The sequence below is a fragment of the Panthera leo genome, chromosome A1 (assembly GCF_018350215.1).
Source record: "Panthera leo isolate Ple1 chromosome A1, P.leo_Ple1_pat1.1, whole genome shotgun sequence".
Taxonomy (NCBI): domain Eukaryota; kingdom Metazoa; phylum Chordata; class Mammalia; order Carnivora; family Felidae; genus Panthera; species Panthera leo.
In genome coordinates this window covers 49,868,705-49,892,526 of record NC_056679.1, presented here as the reverse complement: position 1 = coordinate 49,892,526, position 23,822 = coordinate 49,868,705, and the positions used below count along the sequence as shown (strand labels likewise).

General features: G+C 38.5%; 1 protein-coding gene across 10 annotated transcripts in view; it reads right to left on the bottom strand.

The window, feature by feature from the left end:
• Positions 1 to 23,822, bottom strand: part of LMO7 (LIM domain 7) — a 193,405-nt gene that overhangs the window by 36,710 nt on the left and 132,873 nt on the right. For 7 of the 10 annotated variants that reach the window (XM_042927995.1, XM_042928012.1, XM_042928031.1 and 4 more), the window contains exons 5-10: positions 21,856 to 21,886; positions 20,944 to 21,057; positions 16,826 to 17,024; positions 12,519 to 12,771; positions 7,803 to 7,832; positions 586 to 703 (exon numbers count right to left, since the gene is read on the bottom strand). In XM_042927995.1, the coding sequence (XP_042783929.1) occupies positions 586 to 703; positions 7,803 to 7,832; positions 12,519 to 12,771; positions 16,826 to 17,024; positions 20,944 to 21,057; positions 21,856 to 21,886 (745 nt within the window). Of the gene's footprint in view, positions 1 to 585; positions 704 to 7,802; positions 7,833 to 8,790; positions 9,511 to 11,303; positions 11,583 to 12,518; positions 12,772 to 16,825; positions 17,025 to 20,943; positions 21,058 to 21,855; positions 21,887 to 23,822 lie in introns of all 10 variants that reach the window. The other 3 variants (XM_042928051.1, XM_042928061.1, XM_042927988.1) reach the window with 2 other exon arrangements.

The following is a 23,822-nucleotide window of genomic DNA, read 5'->3' as shown; positions in this document are numbered from 1 at the left end:
AAATATTACATCTATATCCATATAAACATCTGGATATAGGTCAGCTCTGTGAAAACGTCTGATTTTGATTCATATCAGCTACTTTTCCAACCCAAATAGTACTCCTAGTTACATTTCTTATTTCTCCCCAAATCTCTATTAACTCTCAGAGCCCCCTTCATCTCTCCCTGCTAATGCCAAGACTGTTCTGGACCCCCTACTCTTCTGCTACCCCTAAACTTTGAGCTAAGTCTCTTCTCTTCACAAGCTTCAATAACAGTCATACTCCAAATTCAACCAACCAAAGCAAGTTAACAAGTTAACCATGCTGTAAGGAAGCAGGTTCACATTTTTTAGAACTCATAGCGAATATGAGAAAATAAACCTCCTATTGTATTTTTCACAGTGACCTTTAAAATAGGCGACAGTAATAGGTCAAAAAGGTAAAATCTTTTTAAAGGAAGTCGATCACATTTTCTATAGAACCGAATTCTGTATCAAGGAAAATCATTTCAAGTATACTGATTTTCATTTAAGAGAAGCAAGGAAGAGTCAAATAAATACATTCTCCCAGTCTTCCCATCTCCCAGTATAAAACGTACTCACATCTTGCCATTTCTGATCTTGTTCTTTTAATTGTGATTTTATTTTCTGCATCTCCTCATAACGCAGCTGACGCAAGTTCTGAACATCGTCTGCGCTGACATCACTCATGGACTTGCTCCTACGACAAAAATACCCATGGTAACCAAGGTTCACATGACCGGATTAGGGTTAAAACTGGAAGGTTGGGCTTTTATTTGGAAATTCCATCTAAATTTCTGCTGTACGACCTAGACGTTTTACTGATAATATCACAGAAATAGCACTACAGAGATAAATGGGTGTTTTTCCAAAACGAGAAACAAGAGCCTAACACTCAACTCAAGTGTGAATTCTTTTACAAAATGGCTAAATGAGCCCTGCATGAGTCTAAAAAATAATCCAATGTTCATATTTGGAGTTGCCCGTGCATAAAGGGATTACTTTAGAAAGAAATATTTACTACACTCATCTGTAATTTTCTATCTTCCCCAAAGATAATCTTTTAAGGTTTGGCTGCCTTTCCTGGGCACTTATTAAATAATTTAATGATTACCTGATATTTTCTCCTCAAGTTCAATACCTTGAATAAATGTGTTGCTTCTTCTCAAGGATTCTCTAAGATCCACCCTACCACTGCCCTGGACTTGTTCTCAAAGCACCACAGGTAGTTTCTAACAGCCAATTATAATAGAATGACTTCTATAGCCCTGTGTTTTATTTTGGCAGATTTCAGGTCTCCCAATATGGATTCCTGCCATGGGTATGTACTGTGGATTAGCTCTCAGTTCACTCTAGATTTGAAACAATGAACAGACTGGGGTGTTACACACAGGCATATATGTGTGCTGTCTACATGCACACAGAATGGATGGTAAATTACACTGGAAAGTGGGGTAGTGAGAGGAGTCCAGTATGAATATTGGAGGAATCAAAGACAGAAGACAGAGCTTTTGAAGGTGGGGTATTCAAAATGTGCTTTCCCACAGATCTTTCATAATGCACTTTGGATTTTATTTCATTAAAACAGACTCTACTTTTAGTTATTTAAGTAACTCCACATCCTCTTGGGCCTTTAAACTTTGTCTTCTCCAAGATTTTGTTATCACCACATTTCTTTTATAACATACTTGCCCTTAGTTAGCTCAGGAATTCAACTAGTTTCTATGCAAATGACTCCCAATCCACAGCCCAGGGCCAGATCCTCCCTTTACTCAATTCCAATTACTTGTTGAATAAATTACCTACATGGATATCCCCTAGGCACCTCAATTGTAAAAGGACCAATTGAAATAATATCCAGGAAGGATTTTGTAAACTATAACTCACTAAACACATGGTTATTGTTGGTGTAGCCAAACTGAATCTTGTCCCCAAACCTGCTTTTCTGCTTGTGGCTGTTAATGGTGTAACCTGCTTCCAATCATTCACATTTGAAACCTAAGAACTATTTTTCACCTTTGCCTCTCCCTTCTCCCTACTTTCAATTAGTTATCAAGTCCTCTTATTCAGTGTCTTTTTCTTTCCACTTCTATTGCCAACACCCTAGATCAGAACACAGCCAGCTCTTAGCTAGACTTTTAAAGTAGCTTAAATTATCACCCAGCCTCCAGATCCAGTGAGTCTTTCTTTAACTGTTCCAACATGAAAGCCCTTCACCAGTATATATGCCTTTTTTAAATGCCACTCATTCAAGATCCCTGATAACACTCCATTTTGGATGGGTGTAAGCAACTTCCTATTCATTCTCCACTTGAAAGTCTAACAGACAACTCAAACTTGACTTGTAACAGACCAAAACCATGATTATTCACCCCACAATCTACTCATCGGTAAAATTCAATTCCATCCTCCAGATTTTAGGCCAAAATTCTTTGAGTCATCCCAGATTCCTCTCTTTCTCTAATACATCATAACTGATTCCATCATTAAATCCTGTCTACTTTCTAAATATAATGAGGATACAACCACTTCTCACCACCTCAGCCATTACCACCCTGATCCAAGCCATTATATCTCCCACCTGGATTATTACAATAATCAATCTTCCTGTTTCTACACCTTCCTGCCCAAATAGCACATGCTCAATACCACAGCCAGAGGGATGTTCTCAAAATTACACTCAGATCACGACATCCATGTACACTGCACCCATCTGTTTCTTTCCACCTCACACGAGTTAAAAGCAGATTGCTCTAAGATCTAGGACATTGCCTGGATTTTGCCCACCTCTCTGTGCTCATCTCCCACCGTGTTCCCCTTCATTCACCTTGCTCCAGCCAACTGGTTTCCTTGCTCAACCTCTTGCTTTTCTACTTGCTCTTCAACCCACCCAGAAAGCTCTTCAACCAACCATATGGCTTACCTCTCACTTCCAGTCATGTTTGAATGTTACCTCAGCATTTCCCTCCCTAACCACCCTATAAAAAAGAGCAAATGCCCCTCTCTCTTGGTCACCTTATCCCTCACCATTTCTCCTCATAGTATTTCTCTGCATAGCATTTACTGCCATTTGAAAAGTTTATTTACAAATCACCTGCTTCATCCTGTAAGATTATAAAGCAGGGATTTAGTCTGTCAGCTTCTATATCACCTATACCTAGCAGAGTGCCCAGCCCATGGTAGGTGCTCATATATGTGTTATTCTACAGAATATTCTACCACTTTGGTAATGATTCCTACCTCTTCCATGCTAAAAGTGGCCTGTCCCTTCTCTCTACTCCTCTAGTGCTTTAGCTATACCTTCCTCCTGGCATTAACACTCAGCATTATAGTGCGTATGGTGTGTGTGTGTGTGTGTGTGTGTGTGTGTGTGTGTGTGTGTGCGCTTAGCTTATCTCCCTCATGAGTCCACATGTTATTTGGAGAAAAACACATTGATGTATAAGAAGGCACACAGGATACACACATTTAACATCGATGGCAAGAATGAGGAAAGTTTTATCATATTTAATCAAGCAAAAAAAAACCTCGAAATGTTTCTTATGTGTATAACAAATTAAGATCCCTCCCCAAAGTTTTATAAAGAAAACATTGTAGGATCTACTAAAGAGTATTAAGGAATTACATATAGAATACATATATAATTATATATATTGCATCTTTAAAAATATATACTTAACTAGGTATGACTAAATATAAACCAGATTTATGTGAATTTGAAAGTATGAATTAAGTTATAACTGCAAAGAATAAGACTTTTTGTGCTAATACTTTAAAAGACTCACTAAAAAGAGGCAAGAAAAAAATTTTCAGGACCAAGGCATGAGAGGAATCTGGATACCCAACACATAAGGTTATATATGTTCCAGAAGAAACATGGATATGCTAATACTTTAATAATCTTCCAGTGGGAGGGAAGGCTGGATGGTCTCAGCTGGCCCAGAAATGGCCATGTACGTTCTTTGAGCTTTCATCCTCCTGCACTATAAAACCTTAACAGGTGTCTTTTCAGAAAACACATTCACCATGAGCAGATGCTACATGGTCCTCCTGGGAGCTAAGAGCACAGAGCCTAGCACCCAGGAGGCCCCCAGTATGAACCAAGTGAGCCAAACAGAGTAGAGGAGACTAATCCCTCCGTAATGCAGAAATGGGAGTTCCCTTTGTTCCCTAGGATGTCAAGTTACCTAAATAAAGCCTGAGCACATTCCATGCAGGCTGAACCAAGCACTGGAGACTGCGGTGAGGGTTCCAGGCCTGAAAGTGGCACCAATTTTCACTGTAACCTAACATCACTTAGTTTCTCTGAGCCTCAGGTCCTCATCACTTAAGCCAGAATGGGATTATTATGAGAAAAGGGGAAGGTTATACTGATCGTATTTTAAAAACCATCAGGTGCTACACACCAATGATCCTTATTAAGGCAAACATGGCTGCATGGGATCTCTTGAAAACTAACTCCCCAAACAGCTTCAGACTAGAGAGGTCACCCCAGGCCACACTGATAAAATCTAGAACTTTTTGAGTACAGAAGTCTTTCAGCCAGATCATGAAGAATTCTTTCCTTCCTTATCAGAGTTAACAGCATAACATTAAACTTCAGAGGGCTTACTATGTGCCAGCAACACTGGCAAGTGGTCTGCATGGATTATCTTATTAAATGATGTCCTAGTCTGGTTCTACCACTCACTAGCTGTATGTATGTCCTCAGGAAAGCTACAATAGCTGTGTCTCTTCATGTCTCTACAATGCATCTAATATCAACCTCTTTACCTCATAGAATTGAGATTAAGGACCAGAGATAGTCTAAGAAGTAATATCTAAGAAGCAAGGGATCAGAAAGGACTAACATGTAGCAAAATTTCCTAAATATAAAATCACTGATTGCCTTAAACAGCAAGTAGAAATTCCATGATACTAAGTTTGGGGTCCCCGGAGTCCTGAACTTTCAAGGAAAGAGAGGAATACACTTACTTATGCACTTTTAAATATATTCCCATTAGGTGCTGTAGGAATTCTCTGAAGCATAATCAGTACTAAAACCTGGATAATAGTCTTTAGAACAGCCGCAAACTAGAATGATAACATAAGAAACTTTTCATTTTTAGGTTGATAGTCTAAATCAGGGTTTCCCTATAGCAGCACTATTGATATTTTGGGCTAGAAAATTATTTACTGTAAGAGGCTGTCCTACATCTGGCAGGACAATTTAGCAGGATCCCAGGATATAAAAGCACTAGGTGCTGGTGGCAAACCTCCATCCCCAACCCATCCGATGTAACTAATCAGAAATGTCTGCAGACACTGCTGAACGTCCCCTAGGGACAAAATCCCCAGAAACTTGCATCAACTTTATTGTCCTTTCCTTTTTGTTGTCTTAGGTGTCCTTACAGTTCTATAGAATCTTTTGGCCAAAACCCATAGGTGAAATATGTATCTCTTAGTTGCCTTTGATTACAACTTCACCTTGAATCAGTTTTCATTTCCTGTTGATCCTGGCAGAAGATTTAATGGCTCAGTCATATCACAAATTATAGCTATATACCCTTACAATAACTTTGTCATTAACAGCTTTGACCAAGAGGCATCATAACCATGTTTTCAAATGTCATGGAACCATACAGACAAATCCATGCGACACAAAAGCACACGTGAGGAAATGACCGCCACATATAAAGCATCAGAGTAAAAATAAAGTGACAGATGTTAAGCGCCAAATAAAAGCAAGCCAAAAGTGAACGCTCTAAGACTTCAAAAGGGAATGTACATTTCTCTTTCACCTGGTCCTTACCAAAAGGAAAGCATTCATGCTACAGGCAGGCATTTTTCAATCACAGGATGGTGAGCAATAATGATTTTCCAGGTAAGTATTCTAAGTTCAACCACATACATGTCGTCCAAGAAATATCATGAAGAAATATCCCTAGTTTCCTGTGGATAAACATTTACAAACATGTTTATCCACAGGAAACAAGTTCTAGATTAAATGCCTATACTCAATCCAATTTTTTCTTTTCATCGCAGCAAATCAGTTTAAGGAAATTATTGGTAACCGATAGAACATGGGGGAAAAATCCCATGTAAAAGATTTTGATTACAAGTGGTATAAAGCACACTCTAGTTTTCTGAAGACACATTCACATTACTTTCATCGATCTCAATTTACAGACAATCTTGCTTTATTTGTGTTAACCTTGGCGCTAAACTGTAAGAAGAACAGGCTCTTAAAACAAATACTGTACCACACAAGCAACAATCTTGAAATAGTCTACAGAAGGTATTTGCTGCTGCTAGCTAGCTCTAGACCAGAAAAATCCTTAGCTTTCTAAACTTGGTATTTGGGTTTCATTTCTCTTTTCTTAACCCAGTCATACAGGGTATCCCTAAGGAGGGACATGTACAGTCATTGAAATGGCTGCACATGTTTATATTCGTATCAAGTTCTTATACTCAGAAAAACAAACTGTTAAGATTATAAAGCCTTGTTAGCAATGAAAATTCTGAAAGTTTTCATTCAAAATGCTTGAAGCTGCAGAGATTTTTTATCGGTTAAAACAGATTTCCCATGGTGAATTGAGATTAGCAGATGCTTAAGCTTCATGCTGACAATTGCCTTGTTCACCCTCACCAGTGAGAAATCTTTAAGCACTTGAGGAGCTGGATAGGGAATAATGTGCCTTTGCATGGCCCATTGAAAGCATGCTGGGAGCCTGATTTTTAAAATCAGTGGCTGAGAAGTACTTGCAATTAGTTGCCCGGGGCTCAATTACACTTTTGACACCTAGAATGGTTATATTGCTTTAAATAGTAATTTTAGTAAGTTCCAAAATTCCTACACTCTAAAAATTATCCAATGCTATCAAAACTGGAGATTTTTAGAGATGACATAAATCCCAGTAGGGGAATATACTTAAGTTACTAAGACTTAGGCAGATTAAAATATTTGACATACTTAAATTTTCTTCTTGTTGGAAAAAACTATTAGCAGTTAGATTCACAAAATTACTGAAAGTCTGATGGAAAATACTGAGATGCAGCCACCTGGTTATCCTGCCCTGAGCACGAATGATTCTCAAGTGTGCAGTAAAAGTATGGCAGCATTTGCTCTTAACTCTCCCTTACTCTAGAAAAGGAAAACATTTCCAGAAGAGTTTAAAAGATTTTAATTTTTGCAGATTTGGAAAGCTGATTTGGCTTTGTAACATAGCCATATTATAACTTTTTACCCTAATCAGGAATCATGAAAATACTTCCAAATTCTACTAAGGGAATATTAATGTCATTCACCACCCTAACTAATGAACCTCTCCATAAGCTAGGAGTCTATAGATAATACCACCTGTATGAATTCCAACTTCAAGGTAAATGCTAATATTCCTTTCCATCATAGATTTTTCTAAAATACCTTTATTAGGGCTTCAACATCCAGCAGTGAGAATTTTGGTCTATATAGCAATCAAATACCAAACCAAATATATCTAATCTTAGGCAAGTAATTGTGTTACCTTTAATCGACTCCTTAAATTTAAAAAAAAAAAAAAAAACTTGGATTTTAAACTTCTAATAAACACAAAACCTACTGCAGTCATATAGCACTTCATGCACTGCACACTTGGATACAGAATTATCATCATTAAGCTGTAAAATTAAGGAAAAAATTCCCCATTTTAAAAAGTTACATGCACAGCACACAGCATCCCCATTTAGTGACATGCCAGGACAGAAGTGCGACGACATGTTATACAAAGGACAAACAATATGCAAAGATTTTGTCTTTTACGGTAAACTAAAAAACTTACCCATTCTCACCATAAATCTTTTGAAAGAGTCTAAGAAATCAGAAAACCAAAAATTAAAAGTCATTTTTCGGTTATATTAGTTTCTAAATGTTCAATAACTTTAAGATTCTAACCTGAGATGGACAAAACTCAAAAGTTTTTATCACATTTTAATGTCTCAAATTCTAATTGATCTCATATCTCAAGGAATCAAAGTAAGCAAGATAAACAGTCTCCTAATTTACCTTGAACCAAAAAATCCATAACAGAAAACTTCCTGTTGCCAAGAATAAAATGTTACATTTGGATCTCCTGATTTTAATCAGCCTTACATTTGTCCATCCCAAAGTTGAACAAGTTGAACATCAAAATGGCAAGTTGCATAACACATAAATGCAGACACATTATGGCCATAATTACATACATGTAAAATTTAGCAGACAGCAAATAACATTCATGCATTTAATAAAGTCTGCACTGAATTTTAAACTATAAATTTAAAAAGTCACATATTGACAATCCAAGGAACCTAGGTCAAAAACAAAAATTATAATCAAGTTAAATGAAATTTGCAATGCCATATTTCAAGGGACATGGTTACACAGAAATCATACATTCCAAATTATGAGAAACACAGAAAACTAAACTACAACCAGACTGTTTCAGAAATGCCTGGACATGAGACTATAAAGTCTGTAAATGTAACATTTTCATGAAACATCATGTTGCAAATAGTACCATAGTCTTCCTTAAGGCCAAAGGCAAGGCTTATTATGTACACACCTTTTTAAACAGGCCTCAGCTAGCTGATTTAGAGATGTGCAAATATGGAATTGCACTTTTTCCATGAAATCACTACAGGTTCCTCAAAACAACACAACTTTTTGCAGGATGCTTCAAAATGGCTCGTGACATGCAGAGTTGGGCAACACAATGCCACTTTCTCACACAGAGAAGTTATACAAGACCATCCATTACAAGCCACATCCTTGCAGAAACACACTCTGACCTCTCGACCATGAGCCGTTTCTTGTGCCTAAGTCTGCTGGCCTCCCGGATGGCTTCCCACCTCTGCAGGTCTGCCTCGCTGCAGGGGCCAGGGATGAAGCTGACGGGAGGCACGGTCGTCCCCAGCTGCCAGGACTGGATCTTGCGAGTCAACAGGTCATCTTTCTTCTGCCGGTAGGAAGGCACTAACACTCTACAGCTCTTTCTTTTTTCTTTGGATGGGCGTGTTCTTTCAAGTACACACAGAAACTTGGCTTGAATTTCTGGAGGAAGAGTCCAGGGTTCAGGGAAAGGAACTGGCTGGTATCTGTCTGGGGCCCCTGACAGAGGCACCTCTTTTTTCTGTGCTGGAAGTCGGCGAACAACCATATCATCTTTTTCTAGATCCGGAAGTACAAGTTCACCTTCTCTACACTGCAGAATTATATCTCGCTCGACAGGATCATCTTGCTCAGAAAACCTTCTAAGATCTTCGAAAGCCCGGAGAACATACGGATTTGCATGGAAAGCGCCAGTCTTTCTGACAAAGAAATCATCATTCTCTAAATCAGGGTCTAGGGTTGACATCTCGAGGTCATCTCTTTTATACCCTGGTGCAGAAAAGAGATTCTTTCTGCGTGTTATGAGCCTGGGGCCGGCAGTGGGATCAATTTTGGTATTTGTTTCAGAAGACAAGATGTCATCAGAATATGTTTGGAGGGCCTGAAGTAATAAAAACTGACTGAAGCACAGAAAAGAAAAAGGAAGGGAGAATCTTATTAAGCTCAGGTAGAACAGGTAATTAGGCAGCAGACCAACTAGTCAGTTACCATGGGTGAATTATGTCATGGAGTCACAGGAGGGATTCTTGCTTGGGAGAAAGACTAGCCTTTAATGCCATCACCTGTGACTTTCTCGGATACCACTTAAATAAGCAAATGCAGCGTGTGCTTCTCAAGAAAGGTGGGTGCTGTCCAGGCCAACTGATGGGGCTAAAACGTAGACAGCACACACCTCCCTGATGAATACGTACTTGCTTTTACCCTGCCCGTATTCTGTCACCCACAGTGATGTAGCCCCCATCCCAGCGAAGCAGCAATCTTGCAGATTTTGAAGAGTTGGTCATTAAGCACTTTATGCAATAGGCACAGGTAGTCAGCAGAATTAAAAAAATAAAATGCTGTGAAGCATTCAAAAAGACCCCAATGGGGGCACCTCGGTGGCTCAGTCGGTTAGGTGTCCGACTATAGATTTTGGCTCAGGTCATGGTCTCATGGTTCGGGCGGTCGAGCCCAGAGTCGGGCTGCACACTGACAGCGTGGACCCTGATTGGGATTCTCTCTCTCTTTCCCTCTCTTTCTGACTCTCCCCTGCTCGTGCATGCACAGCTCCCTCTCTTTCTCAAAATAAATAAATAAACTTAAAAAAAAATCTTTTCTCTGCATTTTCCCACTAGACTTGTGTGCCCTGGTGTCTATCTAAAAGTTATTTTCTGGAGCGCCTGGGTGGCTCAGTCGGTTAAGCGTCTGACTTTGGCTCAGGTCATGATCTCACGGTCTGAGTTTGAGCCCCGCGTCAGGCTCTGTGCTGACAGCTCAGAGCCTGGAGCCTGTTTCAGATTCTGTTTCTCCCTCTCTCTTTCTGCCCCTCCCCTGTTTGTGCTCTGTCTCTGTCTCTCAAAAATAAACATTCAAAGAAAATTTTTAAATAAAAACTTTTTTAAAAAAAGTTATTTCCTTTCTCCACATCTCCGTACATAACAAAACCACAGAATTAGGTCAACTTTCACAAAAGCTTTTTAGAAATAATTCTCCAAAAGAACAGACTATGCCACATGTACTATCTTGTACATTACTGTGAAGAATATTTAATTCCATAGACTTCCAAGCTCATATGTTCCCACAGAAAGCAATATGTTATACATTATGCTTTGATGCTAAATGTTATAAGGTTTCATGACCCAGCGCATCACGGTCAGAGATTAAAGTAGCAGCAGAAACTGGCACAGATGTCCCAGGCCAGACTCAAAGCAGGCAGGCTCATGCACACAGGTACACCTGGGCTCGTCCGAGGCACCACTGGCTCTCCTGGCTGCTTGGGTGTCCCAGGAGTTCTTGGCCCCTCTGGTAGCCAGTTCCAGCAAGAGTGAACGTCTTTGGCAGTTGCTGTCTAGCCTACGCTTTGCGTTTTGGATTCTACTAAAAATGGAGGAGCTTCTGTGAGAGCCTGAATCCTCATCCTCAGAATCTGAATTCCTCTTACTGTAGAGAGTGATACAGAGAAAGGAGGGAGGAAAGGAAAAAGAGTTGGAGAAAACTAGAACTACTGAAAATACTGCCATGCAGAAGGCTTTTTAAGATCCAGATCCTACGGTTTAAACTTAAACAGCATTTTTTTTTCAGTGATAGAGGTTCTATGGGTATTAAAGGGAAAAGGAACCTTTCTCTTTCCCTCTCGTAAAAAGCACACACGGAACACACCCAGCCAGGGTGCCGAATGAACATCAGAACAACAGAAACATGCACAGAGACAAACCTGAATCCCTGAAATTCTTTATACCATGGTTTGTAAGTTTCTCTTTTTATTCTTTTCCAGTTCACATCTTCTGGGATCCAACATTTGGGAAGAAACTGATCAAAAGCATGCCCTGGGTTTGGCATGATTGGACTTAGCTTTCGCACATAAAGATCATCCTTTACGGTGTTGGGTGTACTTGTCTTTGCTTCTTTCTCTTCCAAGTAACAAGAGGAGTTTGAAGTTTCTTGTACTGTTGGCCAATTCTCCACATTGGTACCCCAAGTTCTCCTCTCATTACTGTTCAAAACATCCAACCAGTTAAGATACTGAATGAGCAGTTTGTGACACAGAACACAAAAGGCATGCTTTCTGGCTCACAAAGTTTATATCACTGAATGAGACAAATTAGTTGCCACTCTATCATGACAGCTCCTAGAACAAAGTTAAGGCATGATAACAGCATCTCATTTTAATCAGAGGATAGCATGATATGCAAGGGCCAAAGATAATTATAAGATGTGTTAAAAAGAGATAAAATTGCAAACAATCTGGGGTGTTATATATTAAAATCAACATAACAGACATTCTGATCTAGGAGAATTTTTCTGACCTCGTCAACTCGTACAGCCCAGTGGCTAATGGGTCAGCAGGAGAAAACCTTTGCGAATAAGAGCTAGGAGAGGTGGTTTTCGAGGTGAAACACTCAGGCCTCTTTTTCACTTGGAATCTACGGTTGGCTAAGTCATCCAAAACTACATCAGGCAACCTTCGTTCATCCTCGGAGTCCGAACCACTTTCAGAACCGTATACCTCCTTCTGACAGGAAGCTGCATTGGAAAAATCCCACTCTGCTTTGCTAATTTGATGGGAAATTAAAGGATTCTCTGTGTGTCCACTGAGATCAATCAAACAGGGAAAAAATGGAAGAAAACAACAGCTCACAGTGAAAAGCAGAAGTCATTCAATATGCTGAAAGATGTCAATAAGCTAAAGGCATGTATCTAAAAAAAGAACCAACACACCATAGGCTGACATCCTAAAAGGGAAGAAACACCTTCAGGATATGCATGACTAAAGATAATAGTAAGAAAAAAAATGCATTTTCATTAGTGAAATTTTTGGGCTATGAAATACATTTTAAGAACTATTCCTTTTTCCCACATTTAAATATCCCTGCAAATTCACAAAGTGCACTGAATTTTAAAACTCCATCATCAGCTCGCATCCCAGTACCTTGGAAATGTTCCATCCGCTTCTGTATAGACCGGGCTTGCCCAACTTCTTCTGTTATCCTCGTATTTGTCCGGCTTTTTCTTCCTCAACGGCGCTGGCACATAGGATGGCTGTCTACTTTTGTTGGGTAAAAAACGATTGAATGGTAAAGCAGATTTTGGTTCAATAGCTGAAATCCTTCGATAGGACATATCGTCTTTATTATAATCCTGCATCTTGGATGGAAATTCAGAATCTGTGTCGCTTTCGCAACCTATAAAAAAAGCATGAGAATTTGCTTTACTCTCCAGATCATTTGTCTAACTGAACCCACACAGCATGCCTGCTTTGTCTCTCCCTTGGAAACCCAGGGCTCTTCTGCTAACTCTGGGGAATATTTTTAGAAATTTGTCATGAAGTTGTGATAAGATCCATTAGGAGGAACTTGCTTTGCATACTGGAGGCACATGCGCTACATTCTTTTACTGTTGAACATTCTAAACAGAAAATGTCCCCATTAACCACTGAACTTCTTTTCTTCCCAATCCTCCTTGACCCTGTGACTGTACATAAAATTTATTGATGGAATACATATGAGTAAAATATAGCAATTGAGTCAAAGACACCGAAAACTAGATCAAAGAGTCATTCAAGGAAAAGTCTGTAATTTAAAATAAAGCACACCATTGTCTCAAATTTCTGTGAGGGCAAGAGAGGTAAGGGAGGACATGGAAAAAGCAGTAGAAAGCATAGTATCAGGAAGGGGTTGGCTACATCGTTGTGAGATCCCTATAGGCAAGGGTCACACATTAAACAGGAGGTTGGAACTTCAGTAATCATTTGGTCCAAAGGAATATCAAGCCTCATGTCTAAATGAACACACACAACTCAAGGATTTTTCTCAGGGTGGCCACGAAAATACTGGGAACCTTGTATTTTGATTCCAAAATCAAATCAAATCGTTTAAATACAAATTCAAAAGAATACACTGTGATACACCTCAAGGTCAGATAGACACAAATGCTGATCTGTTCTCTTAAATAAATAAGTCTACTCTTGTAAAGACACAGGAAGAAAAGAGACTACAAAATACTACTACAGATCCACGCTGAGTTGTCTCCCTTTTCTACCCTTTTGTTCTTTCTGCCTCCATGTATTTGCAAAGATAGTTTGTAGAGGTTGCCCCCTTCCCGCCAGGGTTCCTTCAGAGGATCCCTGTGCACAGTACCTGACAGCTGCAGCCTCTGGGCACAGCGAACTCAGGGCAGGTCAACCTGTGCTCAAGGCCATCTGGTCTCCTCCCTCCTGCCTGGCAGAAATCTACAGTAAATACAATGAGAATGGCTGGCAGGAAGTGGTTTCACACACCCTGGGAGACCGTGAGGCTGGAATAGGGTAAAGGAGAAAAGGCAAAAAGGGAGGAAGAATGAGCAGCTAGGACTGGGAGGGTTAATGGTCAATCATCAGGTGCTTCCATTTTTACCACTTCCTGAATATCCCATTTTGTTGCAAATAAGAAAGGTCTTAGAGGTTCTTGCCCAAATGTGTACATGTGGAATTTTAAACACACAGGGAGATTTTCTACTTTGGAAGTTTTTTTTTTTTTTTTTTTTTAATTTTTTTTTTTTTTCAACGTTTTTTATTTATTTTTGGGACAGAGAGAGACAGAGCATGAACGGGGGAGGGGCAGAGAGAGCGAGGGAGACACAGAATCGGAAACAGGCTCCAGGCTCCGAGCCATCAGCCCAGAGCCCGACGCGGGGCTCGAACTCACGGACCGCGAGATCGTGACCTGGCTGAAGTCGGACGCTTAACCGACTGCGCCACCCAGGCGCCCCAGCTACTTTGGAAGTTTTAAAGCTAAAATCTTTTTATTTTTGAGTGCAGTGAAGTTCCCGCAGAGTAAGCAAATATTCTTGATATGGAAAGGGAGTTCGTATAAAACTAAGGAATTTGACTTTTCAGTTTGTTAACTTAAAAATATTATCCTAAGGGGCGGGAGGGTGGGGATCAGTTTGGGACCTCAACCAGGCAGGCAGCAGAATTTCAACATGCTGACTGCAAAAAAGTTTGATCATCCGGGTGGCCCTCAGGCTTTTCTCTTCTTCCTCAGTTGTAAGTACCACATCTTCCCTTCCGCACTCTTCACACAAGCTCTGCAACCCCTTTCCCAAGCAGTGTGACAGTGGCCATCTGCTTTCTGTCACACATACCAGGCATCCAGTCCACCAACTATCTGAGGAGAGGACTTTATTTTTATTTTTATTTTTTTTAATATATGAAATTTATTGTCAAATTGGTTTCCATACAACACCCAGTGCTCATCCCAAAAGGTGCCCTCCTCAATACCCATCACCCACCCTCCCCTCCCTCCCACCCCCCATCAACCCTCAGTTTGTTCTCAGTTTTTAACAGTCTGAGGAGAGGACTTTAATTCCACACTCGGGACGACTATACCGAACCGACGTAAGTCTGTATATTCCCACATGCCTTCAGTTTTTGCCCCTGTTATTCTTTGTTGGCCAGATATAAATTTAAACACTGAATGTTTTAGGTTATCCAGTCAGGACAAAGGAATATAGCTCATTAAGAACGCCAGCCTCTGCTTTTACAGTTTTAATCACTCAGATGAACTATAAACTCAGATTCATTTCCTTAACCCTGTACTAGTCATCTGGGCCATGAAAATGTCACACCTGGATAGCAGCCACCAACACATGCAACAATAATCATAAAGGGTAACTCTTTGATAGCTACTCACTTTTTTTTAATTTCAAATGCCACTACTACTCTAAAACCTAAAGAGATGGGGTTGTGTTACACTTAATTTGTTGATTGTTTTTCAAAACCAAATCCATTGTACATCCATTGCTTTTTTGTAAATTTACATCAGAACAACAACAACAAAGATTGAATTGTAGTTGAGCACTGTGTGCTAAAGTATTTAGGCAAAGTCTAATGTACTCTGAAGTGCCTCAAACACCAAGATGGATAATTAATGTATATAGAGGGAGGGGAAGATATGTGGTAAAGCAAGCCCAGTAAAATGTTATGGTAAGAACTAGGGCTTGGAACATGAGTATTCACTGTAAAATTCTTTCAACTTTGTTGAGGTTTTAAATGCTTTTTGATAAGAACATTAGGAAAAACAAGTAAAAATATAAAATAATTATCAAAATAACCAGCAAAGTAAAATCCCTAACAATTTAGCACCAACTCACAACCAGAACTCTCCATTTTTTCATGTCAATGCTAGAAGCACAGAAACTTTACTTGTGGTTTTGATGCATCCGAATTTGAATTGTTAAAGGTACACAGTCGGGAATTTCTGATCCCATCCAATAGCCATTGTTAGAAGACATGCATTTAAGTAACTGATGTGGCCATAATATTAGGATTTTGAAACTCGTAACAAAGTAACTTTCATTTTATGTTCTTTTCTCACTCTGTCCTGGATTCGCTCTGACCCCAATAAAAACAAAAGAGGTTTCCTAACACCATGCTAGTATGGCTACTTAATTTATCAAAGTTTAGGGGCGCCTGGGTGGCTCAGTCGGTTAAGCGTCCGCCTTCAGCTCAGGTCACGATCTCGTGGTCCGTGAGTTCGAGCCCCGCGTCGGGCTCTGGGCTGATGGCTCAGAGCTCAGAGCCTGGAGCCTGCTTCCGATTCCGTCTCCCTCTCTCTGTGCCCCTCCCCCGTTCATGCTCTGTCTCTCTCTGTCTCAATAATAAATAAATAAACATTAAAAAAAATTAAAAAAAAAAAAGTTTAGCATAATAATCTATCCTGGTAGATATCAATCATTTTTTTTGGACAGAATTACAGGGATATGTTTCCTCCTTTTCCTTAAGAGAAATTTTTTTATCTTTTGGAGAGAAAAGTATTCAGAAACTAAAGCAGAATTTTATAGAAGCTTTCTTTTTTATGTTTAGGTACATTGGTAAATAGGCCTCATAGCACAGATTATCAAACCTGCATCTGGACAGAAGAGAATCAGGATAGATCATCATTGATAGAACAGGTCACAGTTAATGGTCTCCTCCCCACTCTCTTCTAACCATGGAATGAAAAGCATGAAACAATGATCACTCTAGTGGTAATACAGTGACGAAGCAATGAGAAAGGAAAAGAAAGAAAGAAAGAAAAAAAAAGAAATGGAAAACGAGAAAGAAACCCCCAATATTTTAGTCTCTATGGAAATCCACATCTTTGTAAAATTTTTGCCCCAATTGTTTTTGCTTCATTTTCCTACTCTCTCCTATTTCCAATTTTCTCTTAATAATGCAAACAAGCACAAAATACACTGACAGTCAAAGATGCAACTCACCCTCACGTCCCCCTCTCAGCGTGATATCAGAGGAGCAGCTTGTGAATGACCTAGACCCCAAAGAGTCCAAGCTTTCAAACGAGTCTTCTCTCTTATGGTTGCCTGGAGGAGTAGGAAATTCTCCACGTTCAGCACACCAGATATCACCGTAACCACTGTCCCTGCCACTCCTTTTCAGGCACCTGGAGTCTTCAAGAGCCTAAAGGAAAAGTTTTTAAAGAAGAGTGAGTCAGCATAAACTTCCAAAAATGTAATCAGTCATTACTTGTTTGTATAGCTCGAGTTGTGCTATATTTGATAGGTGTGGCAATGAGATTTCTCTGTTAAACATTAAAAAAAAAAAATCTGACAAAAATCAGAGTATAAATCTGTAAATGTTTTCCCACAATATTTGGCACTTAGGTAACAATGAGGAGGTATTCAATAGTATTTAATAAAAGACTACAGTTTATCTAAAAATAAGTGTGGGGGGGCATTTTAATAAAAGAGAAGCTAATAATAGATTCAAATGCTAAAAATCAGTGACTACAGGTAGCTGGCAATAAACATGAAAGGAATCAAAGCAACAAGTCAACCTTAATTTCCATGTTCCAAAGGAGGTAAGTTAACAAGATTCTAGTCAGCCTACCCTCCAGGAAATATTTGCAGTGTTTAGAATAAAGTAACTTTAACTCATAGTTTCTTAAGAAAAAACTTTAAAAACAGATAAAAGGGCAAGGACAGCAGGCATACACCACAGAGTTCATTCATTTCCACTGATCACAACACCTAGATCTGAGCCAAGGAAAGTAGACTTGTCTGCAGACATTCAAAATTTACTTTCCCTCAATCTTAGTAAGTATTTATTTGTTTGGCTCACATGAGAGATAAATAGACAGATAACAAATGTGATTAGCCATAGGTTTGTAAATTATATAGAACTTATTACAAGTATCCTTTTGAGGGTACCTGGCTGGCTTAGTCGGTAGAGCATGCGACTTTTTATCTCAGGGTTATGAGTTCAAGTCCCATGTTGGGTGTAGAGATTACTTAAAGGTAAAATCTTTTAAAATTTATATACATTATACAAATATATATAATACGTATATAAGCATTATTTTGAATAACATTCCTTTATGAAAAAGTTAATAGCAAAATAAAACTAGACTTTTTTTCTTTTTTTTTGAGAGACAGCGAGAGAGCACGAGCTGGGGTGAAGGGCAGAGGGACAGAAAGAGAAAAATCAAAATCTTAAGCAGTCTCACGTGGGGCTCGACCTCACGATCCTGGCATCGGGACCTGGGCCAAAATCAAGAGTCAGACGTTCAACTGACTGAGCTGCCCAGGTGCCCCAAAACTCGACTTTTTAAAATTAGGATTTAAGTAAAATTATAAAGCCCTTAGCCTTGTCCTGATACATAGTAATCAAAGAACATCTAATGACTAATTTTTTCATACAATGTCATTAGTATATAAATCAGAAATGCTAGTCTCAGATGAACAAACTACAGAGACAGTTTAAAGAACGTAGGAATTCCTAACACCCAGATGTAATATGTGAATCTTGATTACTCAGAATTCAGATAAAATGAGCTATGAAAGAAAGCTGGGAGACAATTGGGAAATTCTGAATACAGACTACGTAATAGATAGTAGGGAACATTTATTAATTTCCTTCAACATAATAGACATTGTAGCTATATGGAAGAATATGCTTAGTCTTAAGAGATGCATGCTGAGTTTTTAGACATAAGAAATCTACAATTTACCTTGAAATGGTTAAGTAAAAACAGATGAATGGATAGACACATGGGTAAAGCCAGTATGGGAAGTTTTTAACAATTGAACCAGACAGTACATATTTGGGTATTTGTTGTAGTATTCTTTCAACTTTTATAATTATGAACATTTTCAACATATGGATAAAGTTGAAAAAAGAATGTTTACAATGCATCATTAGCAGCTGTCCTGGGCACACTTTTGGCTGAGACTCTGTCAACTCATGGTTCAACTGTTGGACAAATGTATGAAGCACCAATAAGATCCAGTGGATTTACGTGAGCTTTCATATACTTTCGATGCCAGACACCCTGGCATTAGCATTGATATCCTATCATAAAAATGTCAGCACCTACCTTGTACCTTATTTTCAAGGAGATGGGGAAGCTGGGCCTAGTGCTGGTACCACCAAACTAATTCTCAAAATATAAAAAGATTACAATTTTTTTAAATATATCTTTAGCTCTTTCAGGTTTCTTAGACATGTACTTGTGGAAGTATCAGAGTCCTCAACACACAGTGACATGATTTTTGACCTCATAAAAAGTTATCTTAAAGTTATTGATGATGGGCCACCTCAGTTATAAAATAACCTGAGTCTGGCCTTGGTGCCTGGTTTTTACGAGGACTTCCCTCTGACAAGTCATCTAAAATGAGTCATCTCCGATTATATGATGACTCAGGTGCAACAGCTCATGAATTTTTTTTTGTTTTTTAATTGACATTCTGGATTGGCCATTAAGCATTATATACTTCAGTGGGAAACATCTGAACATAATGACTTCGAGTGGAACAGAACAGATGCAAAACAGAGATCATATGTATTTACACACTTCTTACTGCTATCCCCACTCCATAATAATGGAATGGCAAAACTGAGGTTTGATCAATTTTTTTTTTTTTTTACCTATTCTGGTTGTGACACTGGTGACAGGGAACAGCTTTTAATAAAGCATTCCCAGCACAAATGCTGTACTAGGGTTATTCAACCTGAGTCAGACTGCCATAAAAAGAACCAAAGGCTGTGAAGAGAGCACTGATGCAGGAGCCAAAGCCCCACATTATTTTTAACTGGATGTTTTCTTAGCTGACATAACTGTAAGGCAAGGCTCTGCTCATGCCCCAGGCCACCTGCACATTCATCCGTCACAGCCTTATCTTCTTCAGCTTCTGTGACCTGTTCATCTGTCTCCATCAGACACTGGTGCTCTAGGATGATGGGCCTTTCGTGACTGTTTTTCCAACATCTAGAACAATGCTCTATAACCTGAATTAACTGTTTCAAAGAATTTGGGTGAAGTACCATCCGCTCCCTACAATTCAAAAATAAAAATCAAGAAGGAATACTTTAATCTTCTTTGCTCTATAATCTCATATTTCTACAGTATATGTGGCCAGACTCAAGCAAAAGGATTTCAAGATCAAAGTAGATGTTAGGCAAGATGCTCATTTTCATCCTGGCCTAAATTTCTATCTTCCAATCATGGTAACTAACATTTATTACATCCTTACAATGTGCCAGAGACTAATGTTAAATGCCTTATTGGTACAGTACCATTGGTGCAGTACCATAAAAACCCATGGAGCAACTACTATGAATCAGATGATGGTATATTATTTTAACTACCTATTTTCTTCTGAGCACTGTAAATTCCCCTGGATAAATATCCCTCTAGAGAACTTCATTTCCCCATTTGGAGCCTATAAATGAAAATTTGACAGAACTATGGTCAGCCCTGGCACTTGACCCTCCTCAAGGAATCCTTGAGCATTCAAAAGCTACAACTCTGACTTCAGGACATAAAGGACTAGAAATGTGTTTAAAACAAAAGATTCTAATTTAAGCCCCATATCATGTTTCATGTAACAGCATTTACTGCTGTCTAGGAAACACAAGCAATATGACAGAATTATGGGGAGGATGGAGTATGGGTATAGAGATCTAATGAAACATGACAAGATATTAAGATAGAGAAACTGAGTAACTTCAACACACAGTAGCTATCCTGCAGCACCTCTCTAGTACAGGTTGAATTTCCTAATATAGAAAGAGTTAACTTATATCCAGTGCCTTAGAAAGGAAGCAGATATGTCGGTCATTGAATTACCTAACATTAAGAAATAAATACCTAGACTCCCTCACTGCTTTGCGGTGGTATACAAAGCCAGCAAATAAATAACAATGCTTTCTACCCAGCACAATCCAGAGTGGAGTAAAGATAATAGGAGCTGCCATATTTGTTAGAAGAGGGGAAGAACGAAAAAGGGAAGTGGAAGGAAAGGAATACAGGGAGTGGGGAGGAGGACAAAGCAGTAGTATAAGGAACAGTATTCATTGCATCCAGATGTAGTTTCCTTACCTTAGTCAGAGCTTGTCCTAAAAGATTCTCAAATGCTTTCAAATTAAGATAGGGTCCATTATAGTAGGGGTTACTTTGTGCTTTTCTTCCCAACCAGTACAATGTTATCAAAACCTTGAAAAATGCCATGAAAACAACATCAGTCTAGTTAGTAACTAGTTGCAAGTTCAAATGCAGCTAAGCACTCCAGACAGAAGATAGCGTATTTATCTATGGTTGAAAAGTAGGTTTTCTTTTAAATTATGTGAAGGAGAAGGGCCATTAAAAATGTTAATTATTCTTAGATTTCTGTCTCCGAGCACATTCTCAGACCAAAAGCTCAGATGTCAATAGGCATTTGTATAATCTATTAGTTCATCTGAAGGAAAACATTTATGAAGAAAGCAAATTAAACTTCCAAAGCAATAAATTTTTCCAACAAATTTACAGCTTAAACTCTTAAAATCAGGAATTCTCAGCTTCCTTAATAAGGATCTTGAGCTCTTGTATTTTTTTTAACTAAAGCTGTCACAGTTTTAGAAACTCTTCTAATATGCAGAATGTTAGAGATAGAAGTGTGCACTGAGCAATTACCCGGAGTTCTTACACATTCAGTGTTTTTCCTTAAAGTCTGATCTTGTGGTTTGACTTACACCTCTAAAGATCCTGAAGTGTGTTTTTTGCCTTTCCCACCCTTACTCACATATAAGATGCCACTTCCCAGGTTTCACCTACCCTCCTACACTCTGATGTCAGAGAACATATGGTTTAACCTTATTTAAACATATTTAGAGTTCCTGACTTGTTGGCTACTGTCAGAAATTCCATTAGAAAAAGGATTCAGAGTGTATCAGATATTTTTAGATACCACTGCCTTATTACAGAACATGTAAGTAAAAAACCATTAATAATGTTCCTTTAAATATAGCTTACATTTTTCACTCTCCTATCAGTCTCTTCTTGCCTGTAAAGAAAAGAGAAAATGCCTATTAAGTAACATCTATGAGCCTTCAATTATTAAGTAGAAAAAACTCTTTTATTCTAAAAATTCTCTTATTCTAAATGAATATTAATGCCACCTGGACATTCAAAAACCTTAAACTGCATATTATCCATCAGAATTTTTCAACATTCGTTGATTTCATGAAATAGAATGGTCCATTATCTATAAGCAAGTTTGTCTTTTTCTCATTTTTTTCATTATAGATTTTTTAAGCACACTACTGGCATTTTTTGTATTTTCATTTTAAACAATGTTTAAAACCATTCGAAAAGTGGGGAGAGCAGGAAGCAGGAATCAGTATGCTCATGCAACAAAAATTGAGAAAAAAAAAGAGGGGGAGAAAAAGCATTTTTGCAGAGTTTTCTTTTCTATCGTCCATGGGTTTTTCATCCAAGTTACTCAGAGCAAAATGCTCAGAGATCAAGGTACTGCAGATGTTGAGAAGTACAATTTAAAAAATGGCCATGAATCTCTGCTTGAAGCGATTTTACTTTGTCACGAGAATCATGAGTTTTCTCCCTCACCTGTAAAAGGGCATGATATTTATGGGAGAAGTTAAAAGGAGGCAGATGTCAGCACAATGTTGAAGAAGCAACATAAATTCATTAACAAAGGGTTACCCTAAACTAATGCACTTGCTGTCATTAGACACACTTATAAGCAGGCTTGTTGCTAATTCAGACTGGAGAAGCCAGAATTAGGTGACCTCTAAGGTGGCTTTCTAGCCTAAAGTCTGTAAGTGATGTATATTTGCCAAATAAAATGTATATACATATATGTCCTGTGTACATAGGAGATATATAAAACACATATCTAACATAGAAGACATGTATACAGAAAGGAAAAAGAGGAGAGAATGAGCACACAAATATTTAACTTAGCTTTCAAAGAATCAATGAGACAGCTATGGCCATTCCTTTCCGTAAAACAAACATGAAGTGAAATGGACCCTAGAATAACATGCACCTCCCACCCATCCCAGCACAGGACAAAAATAGAATCCACAAGTTCCCACACTATTGCAGAAATATAAACTGATCAACTACTTTTTAATTTTTAATCCATTTGGTAGTAACTATTCAAGCCAAGTCTATGCATATTCTATGGCCCAGCGATTCCACCCCTAGGTGTCTACTGAACAGAAACGCCTACATATATTCACCAAAAGTCATTTATGAGGTTTACGGAAGCATCTTTCGTGACAGAATAAACTGGAAGCTGCACATATGTCTTTAACAATAGGATGGATAAATTACAGGATACCCACAATGAAATATTATATGACCACAAGAGCAGGCAATCTGGAACTGCATGCAACCACATGATTCAGTCTAGCAATGAGAAGCAAAAGCAGCCAAACACAAACAGTACAGACTATTCATAGCAAGTACAAAAACACAGATATAATGGGAGAAGTCAAGAGACTGGTTACCCTGTGGGGAAGGATGGTGGAATGATTAGAAACAGAAGGGGGACACTGGTATTTCCCTTTATTTTGATCTAGAAGCTGGCTACCTAAGGGTTCTCTTTCTCTGAGGTCTTTGAATTGTACACTTATAATACATATCCTTTTATATATTTATATTATACTTCAAAGAGGTAAATGAAAAGAATAAATTGTACAGCCTAGGTGCTCAAATCATAGCTTATCTCCTAAGTAAAAGAAAATCATCTTGTAAAAATCAAAAACATTCAGTTTTAGAAGCAGTTAATGGAGGGGGATCACTAAAAGTTGATCATTAAAAAAATAGCACATTGAGTTGTAAAATATAGAGCTTCTTTTTACAATGATCAACATATACACCCCAGAAATTAAGCACAAAAGAACTATTAATATTCAACACAAAGCATAGGCTACACTGAAAACTCCCATCCAATTAAAATGGGATGCTTTGAG